Source organism: Camellia sinensis, chromosome 2 (genome assembly GCF_055761805.1).
Source record: "Camellia sinensis isolate YWXY chromosome 2, ASM5576180v1, whole genome shotgun sequence".
Classification (NCBI taxonomy): Eukaryota; Viridiplantae; Streptophyta; class Magnoliopsida; order Ericales; family Theaceae; genus Camellia; species Camellia sinensis.
The window spans coordinates 191,903,463-191,914,279 of record NC_138962.1 but is presented as its reverse complement, the minus strand read 5'-3'; the positions used below and the strand labels follow the sequence as shown (position 1 = coordinate 191,914,279).

Sequence of the window (10,817 nt, the reverse complement as noted above, 5' to 3'; positions counted from 1 at the left end):
TTAAAGAAGAAAATATAGATGCTTTGGTTAACTTTTTGACTTTTTATGAAAAAATGTGTAATAAAAAATTGTAAAAATTGATTTGTAGGGAAAAATTAGAATTGGGAGTTGTGCAACCGTAATTGTTGACTTTTGGTGAATAGTGTTAACTTTTTAATTTTTTGAGTAACTTTTTAACTTTTTAGCTTTTTTACAATATGCCAAACTTGGCCTTAGTACTTGTTGGAAAGAATATTCATGTAAAAAATTAAGATAATTAGATTTCGGTAACATATTTGAATCACATTTATCTTAAAAGAAATAGACGGCAAATATAATTTCAAGAATAACAATTTATTTTTTAAAAACAAACGTAATTTAAGGGGTGGTTTGGCATAAACTAAATAATACAAAAAGTCAAAAAATCACTATCTTATTTAAGTCACATCATCTTATTTAAATCACATCATCTCTCTAACACATCACATCAAACCCAACCCATATAAGTCAATAAATTAAAAAATACACTTTTTTAAAACATTCCAAACCAACTCTAAATATATAGCTACCAAAATTCAATCATTCATTTTGACTTATTACATAAATATTATTCTCCATAAATTCTAAAAAGTAAAGAGGTTAAATCACCGGAATTGAATTTACAATAGATTCATTAAATTCAAACGCTCTCTCAAGTCAAATCCCATAGAAAGCAAATCAAAAAAGAAAAATTGGCAGATAAATAAAAAAAATTCATATTAAATATAAATAAATAAATAAATAGAACTCTCATAAAAAAGGGGACTTCTGTCTCTGTTCGATCCAACGAAACCCACTTCAGCGTCTATCAGTCTGAACAGACTCTGGTGGCGGTTCTTGTCTCTGTATTCTAGGGTTTAGGGTTTATGGTTTTTCTTCTGATTGAAGGGTTTTAGGACCTTGATTGGTTTAGATTGACGGTTTATTCTTTTGTATTTTCTTGTGAAAGAATTGAATTGGAATTTCATGCTTTAGGGGGAGAAAAAGTTCTGGGTTTGAATTGAAATGATTTTTATTTTTGTGAGATTTGTTCATGAACTTATATTTGTGAGTTGAGAACAGTGCGATGCTGGGTGATGCTGAAGTTCTGTCAGACTTACATGGCGATGCTTCATCAGCATTTTCATTTGGAAAATATTTGAGGGACACAAAATCGGTGGCTCAAATGGCTCAAATTTATCATTTGAGCTATTAATTTTGTGGCCTCTAGCATTGCTGATTTCCATTTAGAAAAATGTTTGAGGGCCGAAATCAAGGGTTTGAATTTGGCTCGAAACTCAAAACGACGGCGGTTTGCGTTTCGAATTTTATTTTATTTTTATTTTTTTTGCCCTTTTTCTTCCTTTTCTTTCTTTCTTTCTTTCTTTTCTTCTTCATCTTCTTCATTTGAACACAGGCGAGAGAGAAACAGAGGCGAGAGAGAGTCGTCGTCGTCGCTCATCGCATCGCAGCCCCGCCTCCGCCTCTGCCTCTGCCTCCGCCCGCCTCCCCCTACGCCTCCAGCCCCATTTTTATGGCCCCCTCCAGTTCTGCTTCTCCTTCTTCTTCTTCTTCCTCCTTCTCTTCTTCTTCTTCTTCCTCCTTCTTCCTTCTCAAATTCGAGCCAAATTCGAGCCCCGGTTTTTGGGCTCTGTACCGGGGCTGTTCCATTTAATGGATATGGTGAAGATTTCGAATGAAGTATGTACCATTTTTTTTTACTATTCTTTTTGATCTTGGGTTCTTTAGCAATGACAACTCTACAAACAAGAAAACTAGCGCCTTTTATGAAGCTCCAAAGTCCACAATTTATACAAAATGCTAATTTCCTTTTTTCATTTTATATGATTATGAAATTTCGATACATGACAATTAAGCATTCGATCAAGCTGCTGTACCAACATGTTTGAAGCTATACGAACTTAGTTGGAAATTGAGTATGCTGGAACTTAGGAAATTGTTCTATTTTTATTTTTTATTTTTTTTATGAAGCTTGGATAGGTCTCTATTTATTTTAGTCTTCTTGTCTTCAATGACTTCCTGTGTGGTAACCAATAGATATTATTAGATGAATGGTCTTCTTCCAATTTTGTCAGTGTATAATGTTTATACTCGTCTGATGTTTGCATTTTTTCAGGAGGAAAAGATTGACACCTCATTGGAGGACATTCATACGACCTCTCATGTGGCGTTGTAAATGGGTAGAATTACAAATTAAGAATTTTGAGTCCCAAGCATTAAAGTATGACGGAGAGCTTGCAGAATTTAATAGAAGAAAACTGTTTGAGTTAGACAATTGCTCATTAGAAGGTTTTGGTGCAAAGTCACTTCCATTTTCTTGTCAAAGTCAAAGCGAAGAAGTCATGAAGAGGAAGAAAAGAAAAAGAATTGAAGACACAGTGGCCATGGCATCATATATGTCACATCATAACCTATTCTCCTATTTTGGTAGAGATTTTCACTTTTGTTTTATCCTGCTTCATGCATGTATGTGTATGTCAATTATGACTGATAAGTGGTATGTTTCAAAGAATAAGAGGTCTGCTGCTGTTGTTGCTTCTATTGATGATGATCGAGGCAAACGAGGTGAGGAGTGAGAATTTTTTTCTTATAATTCTGTGACAAATAGCCAAAGAGTAAGGGTATGAGTAAGATATGGTAGTAGAAGCCTAGAAGGCATCTGCTAAACATTTTGGCTCGTATGGGGTTGTAAATGTGGCTGATTAATTGGTTGTGAATGTGGCTGGTTGGTAAAAATGAAGCCTTAAAGTATGGCATTGTAAATGTGGCTGATTAATCGGTTTTCGTGGCTGAAAGGCTAGTAAAAGTATAGGGGCTTGTATGGGGTAACAAAGAGGTAGGGTTTGAAGAATGAATAGACAATTTTTGGGGCTGTTTTAGGCACTGTCAATAGTACCAGTAAACAAATCTCGCTTGGGAATTGGCCTTTTTTGGTGATTTTTGGGCTTTTTTATGAGGTGAAAAAAAGTTAAATGTGTTTGAGAATAGGGTTTTTTAGTTGTATCGAAATCCGTGAATTATTGAGATTTTTTTTTAGTGAATTTTTGGCTGTTTAGTAATAAAAGTTCTACATTTTTCAAATGAAGAAATTTTTCACGAATTCAATAAAATGGTTTCATTGTGATGTGATGATTTGGTGGAAATTTTCTATCAAATCTTGTGAAGAGAGCGAGCTTTTGATTGATTTGATAGAAAATGTTTTTGATACAATGAATACATAATTTAAATACTTTCAATGTATGCCTCTATAATGAAATAACTTTGTGCTTTTCATGCTGAAGTCACTATTTAAAAACTCCAGTGGAGTAGTTTTGGCAAGATTAATGTTCTAGATGTGAGTTATGTTCTAAGGATCTAATCCCATTACTAATTCAATTGTTCCTTTTTTCCTGTAGTGATTTTGGCAGAGAAGTCAATTAATGTCAATGATGAGTTTGGGGTCAATGATGAATTGTTATCCCATGAGTTCAGAGACGGTGACAATTCCTTGGAACAAATCCTCTGGAAGCTTGGAATTTTACAGTCACAAATTAGCAAAATAAAGTCCCGGCTCCACAAGGTAATGCTTGAAAATGTTGGAAAGTTCATTCCACTGACAAGTTGAGTTTGCTTGTATCATGTGATGCATTGACCAGCTCTGCTCAAATTCCTGCCTCTCCTCACAACAATGTGGATAGAACGCCAATATATCGTCTTATATTTCACGTTTTTTTTTTTTTAAATAGTATTTTTAAATTTTAATTCTTCTTTGTCTGGGTATATTGTCGGTAATCTGGTTATGCCTGAAACTGCAGTTTCGAGTCACAGAGGAGAAGTGATCCATGTTCCTGATATAATTGAAAGGACGGATCAGCCTTGAGGTTGGAGTTTCATCCAAAAAAGTAAAGTCTTTCTTCTAGATTGTTTTTAATCCCGGCTCCACTTATCTGGGTGTAGAATTCCGGTGACAACCATGATCATGTAAACTATATTCTTCATTTTTTTTAAAAACTCTTTTCTTGTTTCTATAATTAGAGTGACCAAAGAATGCTAGAGATTGTAATGCTTTGTACTTTCTTCTTCTTGTTTCAGGACTTCTTTCACAACTCGATCTTATGGCTCACGCCTGCTGTGATTGAACAAACTAGACACCTGACTGCATTTCCGGGGATTTGCAGGCTCGTTGGTTCTCATTCTTCTTTTGGTTATGCTAATGACACAGCAAGAAAAGATTTTTGGTGCAAAAAACTAATTCTAATTTGTATATTGTGCTAGGTTGTTACATTGCTACTGTCTTCTTTTGGTTTAGAAGTGTATTACTAGAGCAAAAGGGCCCAATGCCTTGTAAAAAATGTTGGATAAATTTTAATAAAAAATAAAATTTGATTTAATTCTTTTCTTATTATGTCATTTCAGTTACACAATTAATTATGTTTTATTATCAACCATTATACAAATTTAATTGACAAAATATTTGAATGTTTTGTTATTTAAGGAGAATTTTGTTACAAAAACTCCTATATAAATCACTCTCCTACCAAGTGTTTTAGAGAAGAAAAAAAGGTAATATGAGATTGAAAAAGAGTTCTTTGTATATTTATATATGGGTTCTTAATTTTGTGGGCAACTTGATTTGTAACTCTTTCATATCTTCTTGGTGGACGAAAACACTAGATGCGAAATATTGTATCTTCACATGGGGAGAAACAATAGTTTCACATGGTAATTACATGTGTCTTAGACACTCACAAGCAAAACTTTTTACCTCTAAATTTACTGCAATGTATGATGTTTTTAATTTACTTGCTTATTATTTTTATTTGTCTTATTTTGTACATGTAACTTCTAAATCCATTTGTGAATTTTATTGTAGGAGTTCTAACAAAAAAATAATTGAAGAATTCTATTATACATATCTCCCTATCATATGCATTTTTAGTTATGCTAAGTAAGAGAATTGAACTCAATTTATGCCGTTGTTTAAATCCAAATTAATGGAAGAAAAAGGAAAAGAAAAGAAAATAGAATTATTTATGAAAAAAATAGTGAGACATCTATATCCAACTTTGAGTAGTAGGAAAAATTCAATATATTTTTTCTTATTAGTGAAGGTCCCTCAATAATATTATTAGAGAAATTTCAACTCGTTATAGAGAAATTTCTTCTGTGAAGTGCCAAAAATTCCTCTATCTATGTGAAAATGTTAGGAGATCCAAATTATTACAAAAATATTACATATCATTTATCATATAAAATCTTAATATCGGGAACCTTAAACTATAAACCCCATTATTTATACTCTATTTTTATAGGTACACAAAAAAGAAAAAAAGATTATTATTATTATTTTCTTTTTTGTGTATGCCAAATATGTATTTACATTCTTCTCATTTTCCTAACTCAACTGAAAATGGATTTAAAAACATACATACTTGCCTCTTTTTTTTTTCTTTTTTTTTTTAACCATATATATATATATATATATTCTCTATACAAATTTAAGATCCAATCACAACCTTGAAGTTAAAAATCTTGTCAAAGCATGAAACTAAACAAAATCTTAAATAGGTTCAACTTGACTATAAGCTAGTGCTTAGTTCACCGAAATAAAATGAAATGACATGATCATTCCGTTAAAATGTTTATTCCTACATTTGATTGATTAGAAGGGGAAAAAAAATAAAAATACATCACAAATGAAATCATAATTCACTATTACAATTTCATTGTCTTACAAAAAAAATCATATGTTGTCCTTAAGATGAAAAGAAACAGAACTTGTCCATATTATTCTATCAAAATATCCTTTCTTATCTTACTTTGGATTCACTAAAAAATAAAATAAAAAGCATTACAAAAAATAATCATCATTTATCATTGTGGAATGATTATTGCATAGGACTAAAAAAATGATCATTCCACCTTCATTCCAGTAAAAATCTAATACAACCTAACAATTCAAAAATTAAAAAATAGGATAAATTATAAATACACTCCTGAAATTTGTTTATAACAAGAATTGCCCCTGATACCCTCTTGTGAGAATTTTTTAATTAACAAAATTAACAGAAAAAATAAAATTCCTAACTACTATACCATACAATAATAAAATTACCTGAATTGTTAATTGAAATGTATTTATGATATCATTAAAAATTGTTAATGGATTTGATAATTTTTTAATAAAAAGAGTTATTTGTTATGCGATTAAAAACTTGAAGGGACGGATGGAATTTCTAGAACCAGGAGGCAATCTTTATTTTAGGCAAACCACATGTGTTGCATTTGTAATTTACCCTAAAAGATAAAATTGTAAATTAAAATAATTGAACCAAACACAACCAAACAATTCAAACTTTAAGAAATAAGGCAGTAAAGTAAATATATATATATATATATATAATATATAAAAATAAATAAATAAGATAGAAGGTGGACTGCCTTGGTTTAGCATGGAAGATTTTGTCCAGAGACAGCAAAATCAGATGAATGTTGAAGGAGAATTACAATTCACATACATTGCCATTCTAAATTCAACACAAAAAAAACCTCAAAAGTTTGAGATTGATTCACAAAAACTATATATGCACAAAATCATACATTTTACCCATCATAATCGCAGTACTAGTCTAACCACGGATTCGCAAGATAAGAAATAAAAAACAAGAAAATATACATTATCACTACTAGCTAACTATACCTAGCATGCATTTCCATCAAGATCAGAACACTCAACTCACTTCCAAATTTTCTATTATTTCAAAATGCATCTGCAGACTAGGAGGCTTATTGGAAAAGTAAAATCTCTCACATGCCTGTAATTTGCCTCCAGTCTTCTGCGCTTCGAATTCAAGCAGCTGAAGCATTTTCTCCTTTTCATTTTTTATCCAAACTCTTCTTCTATCACACCATTGCCTCGGAGTTCCATGAAGGACAAAACGAATTCCATCAGCTCCTTGTCTTAGGCGCTTGGACATTCTTTTAATTACATCAGCATCAGTGAGGTATGCTCCAGCAGAATTTAAGCCAACATCCACATAATGGATCTCAGTTATGCTGTTCAAGAGGCTTTCTTTTGAACTGGGTATTATTTGATTCTCTTGCCGGATATTAACAAGGCCTTTATTCACACTGGGTGGATTTTCAGAGGATTTGAATGCAGAAAAGCCAAGCTCAGTTACTAGCTGGTTAAGTACAGTTCCACCCTTACTAAATCCAAGGATAAATGTTTTGGGTTGATGTAAACATGATGTAGATACTCCAGCTTGGTGTGGTTCTTGGCGACTCCCTGAAATTAAGTTTTTTGCCTGCCGTATTGACAAGTAAGGAATTCAGATGTCGTTTGTGTGCAAGGAATATATGAGAACCAGGCACGAAAATAGGAATATGTAGTGGAATCAAGTTGGCTGACTGGTTATAGTGATGATTGTAGAATTTCACAATACACTAGACAAAAAATTTATAACAAATTAAAATAATCAGACCAACTTGGAATGTTGGAAGAAGAAGAAGAAAAAATAGGTGGCACTGACACGTATATCTTCTCATCTTTAAACAAATTCAAATAAAGACTATACCAAATCATGAACATAAATTAGAAGCAACATGTTGGTTTGATAAATCTAGTGAAAAACCCACAGCATACAATTGCAGTCATTAAAAGAAGCCATAATCAGAAATAATCACGACTTTAGAAAAATTGAATGTGAAGGTAACTTTTAAGATAGAAGAAGCATCTCTGTGTCAAATACATGCCAGGTTCCACCTCCCTCTTTTTTCTTCCCTTTTTGGTAAACTGTCGGCGACTCCTCATCGATTATTAGTAGAACTTATTGCATTTAAAATATCCTTTTCTTTTTGTTTGTGTGCATTTATTAGATAGATGTACATTCAACTCACACATTCTTACTCATTTCTATATTTTCCTTCTTCCCATAGATTTCCAGATGGAAGGTATTACTTATTGGGAAATTTTTCAAAAAAAAATGTCCAGATAGAAGATATTAAATACCCACATTTCTATACCCTTTACAACAACCTAGCTATAGTTTCTGGTCTTTGAACTCGTGATTAGCTCACCTGGCTGGCTCATACCTTTCCACAATTGTTTGAAAGTAGCACACAAGTGCTTGTAATACATAGCCCAAAAAATATTTAAGTACTTAGAGCTCTAGTTGATTTGCATTTAAAGAAACTCAACTTTGTAAAGAAATGTATGAAAATAAAATCTGATCAGACATACCTCTTTGAGGCAATTTGACAAGAGACTAACGATTGATGTAGAAGCTGGAAATCCAGTTGGGTTGTATGATTTTGGCTCTCCCCAGCTGTTTAAAGATGGAATAAAATCTCTATAAACAGCAAAAGGCCCATTAAAAGTGGAAGCCTCAATAACCCATGCATTTATAGAACCACCAAATTTTGAAACCAGAATTTCAGCAATTTTCGGTAGATCTGATAGCCTCTCGATCACTGGATTTCCAGTGCCTTCAACTCGATCTCCGTTGAAGAAGATAGCATTTGCAGAAGGTATCTGCCATTCATATGTGATGTAAAATGGAGTCAGAGAATCTTTCAGTGAGGCAAAATACATCTGTTTGGAACATAGTGACTAGAATCAATCGAGTTCAGCTTCTTCAAAAAATGAGGCAGGATTTGAATGTTCTACCATTCCTACTTTCTATTCGAAGCTCTGTACACGGAATTGTTTCTGAAGAATTCAGTCCACAAAGAGAAATAAAAGAGTATTCACATTGAGTTTGGGTAATGTAAAGTTATTCATTGGAAAGCAAATTCAGGGTTTGAAGGGAATTTCACTGCAAAGAATGTGTTGCATTAGTTTTTATGGTTTAGCTATAGTTTTTAAGGGTTTAAATAAAGAGAACTTACAGTTAGGGTTTTGGAAGAAGATGACAGGCAGAGAGATACTGCAACTCTGTAGTGAGCCTTACCATTAGGGTATATCGGAACCTTTAAGATTCCACTCCAACGGTCCATGAATGAATGAACTGCATGCCAAATTGTGAGAGAAGACTTTAGAAAGAGGGAATATGGAACATTGTGGTAACCACCACACCTTACCTTTCACTTCCCTAATGCGTAGGCACATATATTATCATGGCTTGTCTGAAGAGTGACAACTAAATCATGACTTATTTGTTTATAAGAATTAACCATCAACAATGACTATCTCTACCAAAATGTTTTTTCCGTTACAAAGAAGGATAATTTAAAGCTTGAATATTGTCACAGAACATCAAACCCAGTTTTTAGCAGCTTTGAGCTAGACAATAAAGCTCGACCATTGTAGGGTAAGCCCATGCCACATAACTTACCATACGAACCACAATTCCATCACATTTGAATAACATTTACCCTTTTCTCCATATAATAGTGTAATTGACAAAGGTTAAATTTCTTGCTTCCAAAGCAGATCCAAACCTAAATAATTAATGTCACCTCAATTTCCTTTGCAGCAACAAAAAAACTATACTAGGTTATAAATTTTTCACAAGTGAAAAAAATGTAGAAGCTTACTTGTCCTCATCTAGGTTGTAAAAACAAGGTAATAAGTAATAACTACAATTTAGTGCTCATCCTAAGCAATAACTACAAAAGCGGAAAATTTACCAGTTTTTTCTCAGTTAAGATTTAAAATGAACTCGAAGCATAATTTCCTTTAAAACATGAATTATCCCAAGCACAAACTAGTTACTGGCAGGAAAATTTCCCCGACCAGTCCCGGGTATATGTAGTTCTCCATCCCACACATATCAGGTAATTACCGGTCACCGGCCCTTTGGATGGGCCCTAGTGGGTCAATCGCTTTATGGGATTTAAACTCATGACCTATGCTTCTTAAGGCATTTATCACAGCTCAACTTACCGCCACTTGGCTTACCCACTGGGTTTTACAGGCCAAATTTCAATAACATTGAAGACAACATTTAAAGTAGCTCGAGATGACCAATTCAACATTGTTTTACAATCTTTACATTGATATACAAAACAGTGTTCTATGAAATCATATCTTGAGAATTCAATGTCTTGGTGTTCATAAGCCATAATAGCAAACCTTTCCAGCTTGACATTTTAACAAACATCTCATCCACACATAATCAGAATTCATAAAAATGAAAATTTTCAAATGCTTCAAAAGAACCCAAATTCAGATATAACATAACAATTACAAATCTAAAAACTGTAACGCCATTGATGATAGAGCTCAGGAAAAATTAGACAACAACTGATAAACCAAAACCAAGTTATTCCAAATCGAAATTTTCAAAAAATAGGATATAGAGAGAGATGTTCGTGTACCTGAGGTGACGCTAATACGATGATTCTAGAGAGAGAAAGAGGGTTCGAGAGAGAGAGAGAGCTCCCAACGAGCAGTGAGAACCGAGAATGTATTGGGTCGTTTGGGTCGGGTCATCGGACCGTGAAATAATTTCGGGTTTGTTTGAATCATAATTTTTTTAAGGGATAATATCATTTCTAAACTATTTAAAATTTTAATTTTATGAACTTTTAATTTGAGTAAAATTAGCCCAATTGTAAACAATTATCTGAATTTATTAAGGGATTATACTATTTCTATTTAATGACAAATTATTTAGTAGGTCCGACTTATACTATACATAATGTGACTTTCTACTAATAGAGGACCACTTTTCTTTTTTTTCTTAAAGTAAAATGTCTTACCTTGTATTTTATAATTTTTCATTTGTCGAGAGAATTATATAAATATTATCACATATTATTTCGTAACTACTTTGTAAAACAATTTATTTGTTTATTTTTTATGCTTAACTTATTAT

At 32.6% G+C, this 10,817-nt stretch overlaps 2 protein-coding genes across 4 annotated transcripts; one reads left to right on the top strand and one right to left on the bottom strand.

Moving 5' to 3' along the window:
• Window positions 1–1,547: 1,547 nt before the first annotated feature.
• On the top strand, window positions 1,548–4,388 carry LOC114310516 (uncharacterized). 3 transcript variants are annotated; one of them, XM_082916444.1, is made up of 3 exons: window positions 1,548–2,583; window positions 3,414–3,577; window positions 4,090–4,388. In XM_082916444.1, exons 1-3 carry the CDS (start codon window positions 2,181–2,183, stop codon window positions 4,270–4,272), a joined length of 750 nt encoding a protein of 249 aa, XP_082772570.1. In that variant the 5' UTR covers window positions 1,548–2,180; the 3' UTR covers window positions 4,273–4,388. The 3 variants fall into 3 exon arrangements, with proteins under 3 accessions (XP_082772570.1, XP_082772572.1, XP_082772571.1); XM_082916446.1 differs by having other exon boundaries at window positions 1,549–2,307; XM_082916445.1 differs by having other exon boundaries at window positions 1,557–2,445.
• A 2,101-nt stretch (window positions 4,389–6,489) lies between these two features.
• On the bottom strand, window positions 6,490–10,461 carry LOC114310515 (uncharacterized). The gene is made up of 4 exons (XM_028256527.2): window positions 10,318–10,461; window positions 8,887–9,005; window positions 8,240–8,530; window positions 6,490–7,304 (listed from the first exon to the last, which is right to left on the bottom strand). Exons 2-4 carry the CDS (start codon window positions 8,992–8,994, stop codon window positions 6,729–6,731), a joined length of 975 nt encoding a protein of 324 aa, XP_028112328.2. The 5' UTR covers window positions 8,995–9,005; window positions 10,318–10,461; the 3' UTR covers window positions 6,490–6,728.
• Window positions 10,462–10,817: the final 356 nt, after the last annotated feature.

What these genes read in the sequence shown, in the direction of transcription:
- LOC114310516 (XM_082916444.1), top strand. Translation starts at nt 2,181, where the DNA reads ATGTGGCGTTGTAAATGGGTAGAATTACAAATTAAGAATTTTGAGTCC. An exon ending in TGATGATCGAGGCAAACGAG is followed by an intron (nt 2,584 to 3,413) that starts GTGAGGAGTGAG and finishes TTTTTCCTGTAG; the next exon opens with TGATTTTGGCAGAGAAGTCA. An exon ending in TAAAGTCCCGGCTCCACAAG is followed by an intron (nt 3,578 to 4,089) that starts GTAATGCTTGAA and finishes TTCTTGTTTCAG; the next exon opens with GACTTCTTTCACAACTCGAT.
- LOC114310515 (XM_028256527.2), bottom strand. Translation starts at nt 8,994, where the DNA reads ATGGACCGTTGGAGTGGAATCTTAAAGGTTCCGATATACCCTAATGGT. An exon ending in CTTCTTCCAAAACCCTAACT is followed by an intron (nt 8,531 to 8,886) that starts GTAAGTTCTCTT and finishes TATGAATGGCAG; the next exon opens with ATACCTTCTGCAAATGCTAT. An exon ending in TGTCAAATTGCCTCAAAGAG is followed by an intron (nt 7,305 to 8,239) that starts GTATGTCTGATC and finishes TCAATACGGCAG; the next exon opens with GCAAAAAACTTAATTTCAGG.